Source organism: Poecilia mexicana, unplaced genomic scaffold (assembly GCF_051168715.1).
Source record: "Poecilia mexicana isolate PSO_F unplaced genomic scaffold, ASM5116871v1 scaffold_17, whole genome shotgun sequence".
Classification (NCBI taxonomy): Eukaryota; Metazoa; Chordata; class Actinopteri; order Cyprinodontiformes; family Poeciliidae; genus Poecilia; species Poecilia mexicana.
The window spans coordinates 1,704,240-1,717,451 of record NW_028263386.1 but is presented as its reverse complement, the minus strand read 5'-3'; the positions used below and the strand labels follow the sequence as shown (position 1 = coordinate 1,717,451).

At 41.9% G+C, this 13,212-nt stretch overlaps 1 protein-coding gene across 1 annotated transcript in view; it reads right to left on the bottom strand.

The window, feature by feature from the left end:
• tmeff1a (transmembrane protein with EGF-like and two follistatin-like domains 1a) overlaps positions 1 to 13,212 on the bottom strand; it is a 52,987-nt gene that overhangs the window by 13,534 nt on the left and 26,241 nt on the right. Inside the window, exons 2-4 of the mRNA XM_088015035.1 lie at positions 8,890 to 8,999; positions 7,559 to 7,688; positions 2,497 to 2,526 (exon numbers count right to left, since the gene is read on the bottom strand). Coding sequence (XP_087871161.1) covers positions 2,497 to 2,526; positions 7,559 to 7,688; positions 8,890 to 8,999 — 270 coding nt within the window. The remainder of the gene's footprint in view (positions 1 to 2,496; positions 2,527 to 7,558; positions 7,689 to 8,889; positions 9,000 to 13,212) is intronic.

The window sequence follows — 13,212 nt, the reverse complement described above, 5'->3', positions numbered from 1 at the left end:
TTTCTGAAGAAGCTCCATGAACGATCAGGACTTCAGGAAACTCTGGAAATATGAACTTTGCTCCAATCTGATGGCTGAAAAAAGTGTAAATATCTTTGTTTTTATTTTGTAAATTCAAATTTTACCATCAAAAAGGCTTTTTGAATTGAAAACGTTGCTCATTTTGTTGATATATAGTTTCAGTAGAATAGGATTAATTACTTACTGGCCCTAAAATTAGCTGTATTAGTTTTTAATCCTGTTCCAACACTAGTTTTTATCTGAAGCACGTTTTACATCGAGTCTTTGCTGTTCCACATTCTGGGAACAGAAAAGGATCAATTCCTGGAAATACGCAGCAGAAACGAACATTTAGTTCCTGAAGGTCGTGAGATCGTTCTGCTTTATTTCCATTTCAATCCTGGATGAAATGTTTCAGTTACTGCATCTGAAAAATTAAAGCAAAACAAAATCAACACACAAATCGAAGCAGCTAAACTGCAGAGGTGTTCACAGGGCCTTTCTGCTGCTTTAAGAGCAGCAGCGTGATTCTGTGTGTGTGTGTGTGTGTGTGTGTGTGTGTGTGTGTGTGTGTGTGTGTGTGTGTGTGGCTGACAGATTGGCCTGCTGTGTGTGTAGCTATCGAACATGGAGGGCTCAGTCGGCGCTCCATCGATTGACGCGGATCTGCAGCCGAGCGGCGTCTTTGTTTCTGCTGACAGCAGGACGCCGCTGCTTCCTCTCTGACTCTTGTTGTTGTTTCCCTCTTTGCTCTCGCTAATATTTGCCTCCCGGCTGAAAAAGGTTCCTCTGTTCAAGCGTTAAACCCGGCCAAACACAGATTCTGTAGCCTAAAACAGATGCAGCTTATTATCACCAGGTTTGGGTCAGCAGCTCAGACTTCCTGCAGTGAATGGAAATCACCGGCATGATGCTCACGACCCTGAACAACATTATGGCTTTAAAGTTTTATTAATATCCAGCTCAGAAAACGCCTAAAAGACTCAAACTGACGTTTATTTTATGCAAAGTTTGCCTCTGACACAGCTGGGAACCGCTGCTGCGCACAAATTTAAATAATTTTAAATAATTTAATAAATAACATGAGTTAAAAATAACCTGGGACGTGGATGTGAGCCTGAAGGAGCAGCAGGAAGTTCTGGTTTCTGGTCCAAAGCAGAACAAATCATCCAGAACGAAGTCAAACCATGGAGAAAACACTCTGATCGAACTAAATCTGAACCTGCAGCCACGACTGAAAAAGATAAACGTCACAAAAACAACTGAAAACCTTCCATCACATTCACAGTGAAGCACGGGGGAGGCAGCATAGTGATCTGGGATTAGGTTTCTCTAGAAAGTTGAAGATGGATTTCAGTTTTTAGAAGAAGTGACCAATGATTAGTCCAAATCGAGAAAAGATTAAAGTTTTGAATGTCCTAATCAAAGCCCAGAACTAAATCTGAGAGGAATCACCTGAGATGGAGGATTTCATCACAACCTGACAGATTTAATCTGTTCCTCAACCATCAAGTTGGTGTAAAGTTCGTCTTTCCAGAGTTCCAGGAAGCCCTGATCAGTCATGGAGCCACTTTAGAAATATGGACGCTGACATCAGCATTAGCTGCTACATGTTTAGCACTGATATGCTAATTAAGGCTTAGATTAGCTTAGCTGACAGGCTAACTCCGTTTAGCACACTGATAGTCTTTTCCAGCGAACAATTTTGCTGAATTTTTTATGCAAAAAATAATTTTTGAAGCAGAAATTAACCCTCAATATGCTGAGAGAAGCAGTTCTGCCATCCATCACTGCTGTTTAAGGATATTGCTTGCGCATTATGAGTGCACCAGAAACACAACAATACAAAGGTTCCGCCTGGAACAAATTGTTTGTAAAACGTACGGTCTGTGCAGCAAACCGTATGTTTGTTTTAAACTTAATAAAGATGTAAAATATGTTTTCATTCCCATGACCAGGCGTCACTGAGTTCATGTTCTGGTTTAGAGCCGTTTATCCGCTAATTCTCCAACAGTTGAAGCAGCAGAGTTGGAGGCTGTTTCAGTAATTAATCTCAGAGGTTTGACTGTTTGATCGCAGCGGCTCGTCGGCCCGCCGTGCAGATGGAGGAGGCAGCGCGTCTCCAATAAAACCTCCCAGCAGCAGCCAAATTAAACAGCAAACCATGTGGCCGTCCTCACAGGTGGCTGCAAAATGTCTCTGTTGCCAAATTTGGCATCGACGACGCTTCCATCTCCGCAGGACGGAGAGATTCGCTCCTCTGGGACGACTTAGCGGCTCCTCGCAGGATTCACTGCTGCAGTTAATATGCATCAGAGGAGGCGCAGAAACACACAGCAGCTCCTCCTAACGCAACACGCTCAGCAGCCACTGCTTGTGCAGAGCAGACCAAGACTCAGCTGTAATTGATTTCTGTTTGACTTTCAGTCACAGCAGAAGTGAAGCAGGAAATGAAATCTTTAAATAGCCCAAAGAAAAAACCCAACAGAGTCTCACCGTCTCCGTCTCCTGAACCAGAACCGGGATCTGTGAAGACAGAAGAGACACGCAGCGGTCAGACGTTTCCTCTGGAGGTCCTGATTCTCAGGCCAGCGGCCGGCTAACCGTTACTCTGCTAATGCGCTAACAGCAGAGCTAATTTTAGCTTAGCATTTTTAGTAACTTTGAAAATATTTAGTGAACTTAGCTTAGAGCTTAAATGTTTCTGTTTCAAAGAATCATTTCCTAACTGTACAGGTGGGGGAGCAATTATGGGATGTCGTTTCTAAAGATACACAGTCAAAAAATTACAGCAATAATTTGGGTTATTTAGTTTATAACAAAAAAAAGTTCATTTTTAAAGTCATGTTTTCATCATAATTCACCAGTGATTTATAAATGTCAGTTTCAAGCTAAACATTTAGTTTGAAACAAGATATTTACCTCACTAAGTATTTAGTTTGCTAAGTGAAAACTTAATCATAGATTTATTTTTTTAGCATTAGCTTCTGCTAGATAGTATGTAGGTGTGCAGTGCAGCTTCTTCCAAATTCAACTCAATCAGCAGAAAGACGGTTAAACCCTGACCACAGCGAGGCGACCTTAATGGACCAGAACCGGTTCTGGATGGGATAAAAACCGACTTGTGGTCTGGTTGGCTCAGACCTGCAGCTCCATCAGGAAATGGAGCGCCTGCTCCAAACTTGGCTCTGATGCACTGAATTAAAGAAATGAAGGCAGGACTGGGAGTTTCTGGCACGGCGGTGTCGCATTAAGAAATGGACTCCAGCTGCTTTCTTCCATTAAACTTCACCTTCCTTCGTCACAGAGTCCACAGGAAGTTGTTCTTCATCCGAGGAGGGCAGAAACAGTCGGACACTTCCGTGGCTTTGCCAGCACGGCTTATTGATCTGATGTGAGAATTTGGCTTAAAACTTGCAGGTGAAACTCAGCTTCAGTCTTTTGGAAAGAAAAATATCAAAGATCTGAGTGAAAAATGGCTGAGTTGTTATTGATTCCCTGCAGGCAGATTTACTGATGAAGCAGCAAAAACAGCGACTGCAGAGTCTGGAGGGAGCAGGAAGAAAAACACGGAGAGAAACTAACCGCATAAAACCGGATGAGACAAACAAGTTTATATTTATTTTAAATAGATGAAGCTGACATTCTGCAGCTTCAGTTCACTTTTGTTTTATCACTAATCTGCTTCCACTTAGTCCTGTAGGATTAAACTGAAAGGCAAACAGCTGCAGAATAAAGACTGAATGTAAAACACAGTGAACGCTGAAACGATGGGTTAGAGACGCAATCAGGTGCTTCACACAGACAACTCAATAAAAACAGATGGAAAAATCAGAGCAAACGTTATAAAGAATCTGTCCGGGTCCAAACCAGAGTCTGAACGAAGGAGACGACAGCTTTCAAACGGCAGCGTCGACATGTGGGCTGAACTCGGCAGAAACCATTTCATTTGAATTAGTTTGTTTTGTAACGTGTCGCATTGTTCTTGTTTCTGAATTGTGTTTGGCCTGAATCTGCTAATTGAAAATGCAAAAAAAAAAAAAAAGTCCAAGTATTTTATGCATTTATTTAGATTTGGACCCGTCTGTTTGCATTTCGGGAAAAGTTCCCAGGCATTTGGTGGACAAAGACAATAAATACTTAAAGTTTTTCTGCTGATTGTGAATAAATGTAAAACATCTGCTGGTTAAAAGTCAAACTCCCAAAGGAGAGGCAGAATTAAAAATGTCAACATTCTGGAAAAAACAACATAAAGACTAAAAGATGGAGACATTTGAAGCTAATCAACAATGGAATCCTGACAACTGTTCACCAAGTGTAAATATTTCCAGTTTAGTTTGTACTATTGATATTATCGATAAGATGTTCTGTTACTATTTGTTTAGTTTGGTTTATTTATTACTTTCCATGTGTTTATTATTGTTCTTTTCTCTGAAGTTATTTACTTGTTCATTGCCATAGATTAGCTTTTCTTAGCTAAATGTTTATGTATTTCAGTTTATCTGCAGTTTCCAGATAAGAAAATTAAACATCTTGAATATTTAATGTGGATGAAATGTTTGAAATTAAGGACTGCGGCGTAAATAAGATGCAAGATGTGAACAGGGACGATGATGGACAGCTGTGTGTGGAAAATAAATTTAAGGTTTGGAAAAAATGGATAAAACTCTGGTGTGTTGTGACCAGAACCGGCAGCGACCCGTTTGGACCGCGGACGGGTCGGCTTTCTGTTTCTTCAGCTGTGACAGCAGAACCGTCTCCTGGTTTCTGATTCCATCAGCGAATCGCAGACGGAGGAAGAATTAGAGAAAACGTCCATTAACAGCTGCTGCTTGGCCGGCGCCGGATCAGCAGAAGCTGCTGTGGAAATGAAAGGGTTAATGAAGCGAAGGAGAGCTGCTCCTTGACCTTTAACCTCTGCTCACTGAGGCCTGGACGTTTCTCTGACCTCACACTCTGACCTGACTGCTGGGAAGATCGAAGCTGCCCGAGGATCCTTCTTTCCTTCCTTCCTTCCTTCCTTCCTTCCTTCCTTCCTTCCTTCCTTCCTTCCTTCCTTCCTTCCTTCCTTCCTTCCTTCCTTCCTTCCTTCCTTCCTTCCTTCCTTCCTTCCTTTTTTAGCCGATCTTTTGAGCGTTCTGCCATGTGGAAGCAGAGCTGACGTCTCTGCTGCAGCCATAGCTCTTCTTCCTCCTCCTCCTCTTCCTCCTCCTGCAGCTCTGCAGTTATATTTCATCAGTGAGAAAATTAAACCGGCTTCTCCTTCCACTCCAGAGTCGATTCTGAAAGCCCAAATCTAAAGGAAGCGAAGCGGCAGCAGATGAAGCTTTTCCTCGGCTTTCTGAAGTCCAGAGTTTTTCCTTCACACTTCGGTGGCAAACGGCGCCGACTGGAACTGGATTAAATTGAGACGGATAAAAACCACACAGCAGCCTCTGAATCCTGTCATGAAAGAAGTCGGTGGCGTTACGTCTGACTCACAACCTGTTGCATCAGAACGGGCCGTTAAAACGAGGAGAGTTCAGCTTTTCAGTGAAAATCAGAGAAGCTGTGGAAGCGACGCCTCGTGTTTCGGTCCAGACCTTCGTCTAAAACAATCTGTCTGAGGTCGGATCTTACAGGCAGACCGACCCCACATGTTTGTGTTTATCCTGTTTTTTCCAGTAAACATGTGGAACAGGAACCAGCAGCGAGGTGAGGAAGAGGAGGCTGAAGCATCACCGCTTCCTGTTGGCTGAGGGAAAACGGTGAAGTCCTGCAGGGACGTCGGACTCCAGGCAGCTGATCGTCCTGCTGCTGACGTTCAGAGAAAACTCTTCATCACTCAGAAAACATTTAGGAGATTTAAAAAGGCCCAAACTTTTAGGTTAGAGAATTTTTATGGTTTTTATCAGCAGAAACAAACATCAACACAGCAGTGGTGATTTTATGCTGATGCTAACACCAGTTAGCATGCTAATATCAGTTAGCATTAGCATCTGATCGTTGTCTCTGCTTTTGGCAAGTTAATAAACTTTATCTGCTTTATGCATTTTCAGAAACTACTCAAATGTTAAACCAACAACCTGATGATAATGTTAGTTAATTTATGCAGAAGCTCCATCTGCACTGATGAAGATTCTCTGTTAAGTTGTTTGGATGTTCTGTTTGCTTCGTCCTTTAAACTTTGATCTGTTTTAGTTTCTTTGTTGCATCACCAACAAAACCCCCGACAATCAGTAAAAACGACTTCTGTTCTTTTATTCAGCGCTCTTTAATGCTGCAGTAAATCTGTTCTTATGTTTGGAATCAGAAACGGATCTAAAACTGAACCAAAACGCTGGTAAGCGTCTAAACTCTAAAGTTTCTGGAACCGGTCCAGAACAGCAGAATTATTTGTTCCCAACGTTCTGCATGAACAAATAAAACATAAAACCAGTGAGCGGTTTCCAGTTCAGAGGCTCTGAGCTTCAGGAGATTTTAATGACTTTCATCAGGAGCTCCTAATTAAAATTGATCAGTTGATTAACCGACTCGTCCTCACAAATCAATGAGGCTGATGATGATCTGCAAAGTTTAGAGCAACAACCAGTCTGTTAAAAACGGCAGGAACATCACACAACACCGCATTTTAAAAACTAAATAGTTAGCTCTGAGCTAAAGCTCCAATTTAAACACTTGGGTCCAAACAAAATATAAGTTTACCAACTAAATATTTTTGCTCATCTGAGGCAAATATTTAGCACTGAATTAAATATTCAGCTTAAGGCTGAATATTTAACATAATAAATGTTAAACATTTAGCGTCAAACTAAAGCTAAATATTAATTAACTAAATATTTAATTTGAAGCCAAATATTTATCTTCACACTTAACATTTGGTTAACAACCTAAATACTGAAACTGTAACAGTTATTAAAGAATTAATGATAAATAAAAAATTAACCATAAATAATTTTTAATCCAAATTATTGGATTAAAATTTACCCAAAATAACCCAAATTATTGCTGTTAATTTTTGACCACATAAATTCACAAATGGCGTCTCATGGGTTTGGGACTAAACGTTTTTGTTTTTTTTACGTTGATTATTTGAGTGAATGAGTCAAAGTCAAAATTAAATCCTGATGGATGTAAAACAAAAAAAAAAACGACGTATTTTTGGGGCAGAAGCTGAACTTTAACTGCCTGGAACCTTAAAGCGCCTCCTAGTGTTTATTGTTGAAACTGCTGCTAGCCCCTAGTCAGTATCTGTCCAGGACTACCTGGGCTCCGTGTATTTGCTGGACTCAGTCAGTAGCAATTCTGGGCTCCGTGTATTTGCTGGACTCAGCTCTCAGTAACTGTCCTGGGCTCCGTGTATTTGCTGGACTCAGCTCTCAGTAGCAGTTCTGGGCTCTGTGTATTTGCTGGACTCAGTCAGTAGCAGTTCTGGGCTCTGTGTATTTGCTGGACTCAGTCAGTAGCAGTTCTGGGCTCTGTGTATTTGCTGGACTCAGTCAGTAGCAGTTCTGGGCTCTGTGTATTTGCTGGACTCAGTCAGTAGCAGTTCTGGGCTGTGTGTATTTGCTGGACTCACCGGCGGAGCAGGGCCCGTCATGGACTCTGGAGATGGATCTCTGCTGCTTGCAGGACGCCAGCCGTCGGTAGCACTCGTTCTGGTAGGTGTCTCCATTAGAGCCGCACACCGGGATGTAGTTTTTGTGGCACTGCGGGTCAAACCCAGAGGTCAAACTGGTCAGAAATGACTCAACAGTGGCAGTAAACATGCTTATCAACGTGAATCCTGAAAACTTAAGACTTTATGAGGAGCAAAGAGGAAACCCTAAAGCAGCTCCATGGTGTTTCTAAAGCAGAAATCTGCATCATTGTTTCCAAACTTAAATGGAAAAGACAGAAACAGATTCAAAGAATATTTTTCTGCTCTGTCTGTGATCAGTCCCTCAGTTTCTGTGCAGCTTCTGGTTTTCAGTTGGTTTTGTCAGATCTTTGTTTGGATTGGACAGAATCCAGCTGAGGTTCTGAGTAATGGAGGAAAACATGGCAGAAAATAACAGTAGAGAATAAAAGTTAGAAACAGGTAAAGTCACTGCTGAGCTCTTTGAATTTCATGTCCTTAGATAATAATCCGATCAGATTGTGTTGCCCAACATGGCAACGTTCCTCTGCCTGTTCATGAAAAGCATCTGAGCCATCAGGATGTTTGGATTTGTAAATCCATATCCAATCAGAGCGGGAACGGCCTGCAGGCCTGACCGCCGACTGAGACCCGGCTGATGAGTTCTGATCGGTCCAGATGAGTGTTTGGGTTTGGTACCAGCTGAAGACTGAGAAACTAAAAATCCTAAAAAGCAGAGGAGCTTGGTGCTTTAATTAGGACGTTCTGGTTGGGAAGACGACAGGATGAAGCTGAAAAAGTTTCCTTCAAGGACATTTATCACTAATGCATTTTGGAGAAACACATTTGGAAATTCTTAATAATTTGAACCAAATGAGGCACTAAGTATGAGGAGCCGTTTGTAAAGTTAGGCAAAAATTATCAGCAGTTATTTGGGTTGTTTAGGGTTCATCTTCTACAGTCATAGTTTCACCATGTTAGCTTCCAGGCTAAATATGAGGCTCCAAACTAAATATTTAGCATATTTAGCTTTACATATTTACCTTAAAGTTTAACCTCATTTAGCTTAAAGCTAAATATTTAGTTTGAAGCTGTGACATTCATTAATGTGGCATTAATAGGTAACATATGACTTTGAATAAAGATCCCTTTATTAAAGGCTAAATAACCCAAATTATTGCTGTTATTTTTGATGCTCTGACTTCACAAACATCCCTTACAAATTCCTCTGAGCAGAGACATGATTATTTAAAGTTGCCTGAATGCTGATAGATGTTTTTTGTGGATTTTACCTGGAACTGGCAGACGCACTTGAGCTGCGCGCCGTCGTCTTTGCATTCGCCTCCGTATCGGCAGGTGGAGACGTCGCAGACTCTCAGGTCGCTCTTCTTCTCTGACAGATCTGCAGCAGAGACAGGAAATCATTTACAGCTTTAAATGATGAAAACATCCAAGATTTTACTCATTTAAAGGGAACAAAGTGGTTTAACGAAGCTTACACAGCATAAATTCAATAAATAATGACTCTGGTGCTAATGTTAATCCTTAAGCACCAAAGAGTTTCTGTTTATTTTGTGGGAAATGATGATGCAGTCATCAAGCTGACATTCATCAGAGCGTCGCTAACGAGGAACATTTCCCAAAATGTCAGCGTGTTTGAGGTCGCAGCCGGCCGCCGGTTTCCAAACGCAGAGAAGTTTCTCCTGCTTATCCTGAATCAGTTCTGCCCTTTACAGCTTTTTATGAGCAATCAGTTAATAAAATGTCACAACGTGACTCCTCGATGGCCGCTTCCTTATCTGGCAGAGCTGAAGAGGATTAACCCCCTCACGCACACACACACACACACACGCACACACACACACACACGCACGCACACACACACACAGGATCTGATAATAACGGGCCTCCACGTGTCAGCAGAGCTTTGCTCCTCAGATTTCAGCCTGCAGCAGGTCTGGCTCTCAACAATCATGTAATGGTTCATAATTACACTGAGCAGCTCCTAAAAATGGCCGCCGAGGATCGGAGGAGAACGCCGTAAAGACGGACAGATGGACGGATGGATGGATGGACGGATGGATGGATGGATGGACGGACGGACGGACGGACGGATGGACGGATGGATGGACAGACGGACGGATGGATGGATGGATGGATGGATGGATGGACGGATGGACGGATGGATGGACAGACGGACGGATGGATGGATGGATGGATGGATGGACGGATGGACAGACGGATGGACAGACGGATGGATGGACGGACGGACGGACAGACGGATGGATGGGCGGATGGATGGACAGATGGATGGACAGACGGATGGATGGACAGACAGATGGACAGATGGATGGACAGACAGATGGACAGATGGATGGACAGACGGATGGACAGACAGATGGACAGACGGATGGACAGATGGATGGACAGACAGATGGACAGACAGATGGACAGACAGATGGACAGACAGATGGACAGACAGACGGATGGACAGATGGACAGACAGATGGATGGACAGACAGATGGACAGACAGACGGATGGACAGATGGACAGACAGACGGATGGACAGACAGATGGACAGACGGATGGACAGATGGATGGACAGAAAGATGGACAGACAGATGGACAGACAGATGGACAGATGGATGGACGGACGGATGGACAGATGGACAGACGGATGGACAGATCCGTCCCACTAGAGGCTTTTCATCCAAAACTTCGCTCTGAAACTGTTCTCCTGTTTAAAGCCCAGAAGTTTCTGTTTTACACAGAAATGTTTACCTGCCAGGATCCGAATCCGGTTTAAACCAGAAAACCTTCTTATTATAAACGACATGAAAATACTGACAGATAAGTTAAAGACATAAAGCGGTTCGTTGAGACGATTCTTCTCTCCTGTTTCTTTTAGACAAAGTGTTGCTGTTTTAATCTTCCTGGTTTAATTTGATATTCTGGGTTTCCTGGTGTATAAATCTCATTATAACAAAAATTATCTCACTAAAATAAGGAAGTTTAATGAGAAAGTTTCTCGATGTGAGTTTTGAATCTGGTTATAAAGAAGTTTTCATGAGGAGCCTTTTCATTAAAACTGAATCTGTTTCTTTTTGTCTCACACTGAGCCGGGTTCTGGTTCTGGTTCTGGTTTCTTCCTGGGAGTTTTTCCTCTCCACTGTCGCCTCATGCATGCTCAGTATTGCTGTAAAGTCAATGACGTAACGAACGCGGCTTCGTTCAGTCGCTCCATCCAGGAGGAACGCTGAACGATCTGCTGGTTTCCATGGAAACCTTTTAAACTTTTTAAAGGTTTTAATCTTTCTAAACTAATCTGAACAATAAACTGAACTGAAAATCAGGATCATTTGGATGTGACTGATTGTTTAAAGTTCCTCAGGACGACGTTTGTTGTGAGTTTACAGAAATAAAATGAATTAAATTGAATTTTCCTCTCAGTTTTACTCTGACAGGCTGAATTTGATTTATTCTTTAATCTTCGTCCCTAAACGTGTTTTTTGCTTCCTCCTGATGGAATCCAGCCGTAAAACTCGACTGTCTTCTCCTGGTTCTGCTTTTCGTTCTGTTGTGTTTGGCAGGAAGCAGGAAAACATTTTCAACGATGTCGGCCTTTTGGTGAACAGAGAAAAACAAAAACATGTTCCTGAAATGCTGAAGTCATCTGCAGCTTCAGAGGGGAATCGGCAGGTCTGCTGGTTTACATGCAGCATGCATGAAAACCTTTACTGGTTAAAAACCAGTTAAGGCCACGGCGGTGAGACTGGGAGCTTTTCTGCTGCAGCAGGGCCGGAGCTGCAGCAGGGCCGGAGCTGCAGCAGGGCTGGAGCTGCAGCAGGGAGCTGCAGCAGGGCTGGAGCTGCAGCAGGGCTGGAGCTGCAGCAGGGCTGGAGCTGCAGCAGCGATGTGCAGCTCTGCAGGCGTTCACGGCTAATTAAGTCCATGCAGCGGCTGCATCCATCAGCACCGCTGCCCGACCCTGTGTGTGAGGAGAGCTGGGAGTCAGAACGGCTTCCTGTTTCCAGGTTCTTAACACTGAAACAATCAGAGAAACCAGCAGCAGCGGTTAAAGGTCCAACTGGAGCCACAGAGCAGCTCCCAGTCAGGCTGCAGCAGCTGCTGCAGCTCCTCTGAGGTTCTTCACTCTCATGCATTTTACAGCAGCAGCAGATTAGAAATGCACATAATCTGGATGGAGGCAGATGAGGCTGGCGGAGCCGAGGGGAACGTCCAGAGAGCCGGGGCGTCGAAACACACTCTGTACCCACACACACACACACACACGCACACACACGCGCGCACACACACACAGAAACACACACACACACACACACACCTTCCTCCACCTGCAGGATCCCTTCAACACTTTGAGAACGACACAAAATGGCCGATTACAATAAATAAGATGAATAATTAATTTTATAAAAGCTGATTTTAAATCCTGATCCGCTTTTTAACAAACTAAACCTGAACTTTTTCACCCATTGACCTCCATCTTTACATGTTTCATCTGCTGAAATTAAATCTGCATATTTACAGAAATAAAACCTTTTTGTGACATTCATCAGTTTTGGGTTTGACTTTGTTCTAAAGTTCATGAAATAAATTCACTTTTTATAATATTACATTTTACTGAATGAGTTTGTGCGACATGGAAAGATAAATAAATTAATATGTAATGTACAAAACAGAGATGAAGAAATTTTAAATATATTTTTAATAAGAGTTCAAATTTCTGCAAATTTCTATTTGCTTCATTTGACATTTTTTAAATGCATTTTTTTGTTCATATTCTTTTTGCCTCTTATTTTCTCATTCATTTATTAAAATTAAAAAAATATTAATTCTGATATTTTTATTTATTTAAGATACTTTTGTTTTATTTTTGTTTAAATTGTTGAACATTTATCTGGTTATTGACTATATTTTTCTTCATTTTTAAATTTTTTTCCCTTCTATTTATTTTTCTATTTTTTCTTTTGTTTATTAAATTATTTTCCTGAATTTATTGCATTGAAACTTTTTCTGTTTTTGGTTTGTTTCCGTTTCACATCAGGAATCGGATCAGTGGAGGCAGTGAGATTATTGATCATTGTTATTGAAACAAACTAAAGAGATTTTAATTATATTATTTAATTTCACATCCTGGTAAAGTTTGTGAGGAACCAGCAGGTTCTTTGTTCTTTAGTCTCAGGAATCACCTTCAGATTTTCAGATCAACATTATGGAAACATTTAATCTTTTCTTTGGTCCAAACCGAAGAACCAAACATCCCATCAAACATGTCGGATCTTAAACTCGACCTTCATCTGCTATGTTTCTGTTTTCATTCAGAAAATTTAGTTCTTCCTTCATCCTGAAAGACAAACTTATAGAAAACATTTTTCATCCTGGCTCTGATTCCCAACGGCTCGTTTCAAACAAGTCGAATCTTTTCAGCCGAGCATCAAACTGAAAGTAAAAAAACAAAAAACAGGTTTTTCTCTCCAGAGTTTCTTTTGTCGTTTCATCACAGAGAAGAGAAATCTTCTGAAGGTCTGCTGCTTTATCCTCGGTGGATGTGAAGCTTCACTGATGCATGATGGGACGTGAAATCCCGTCACGC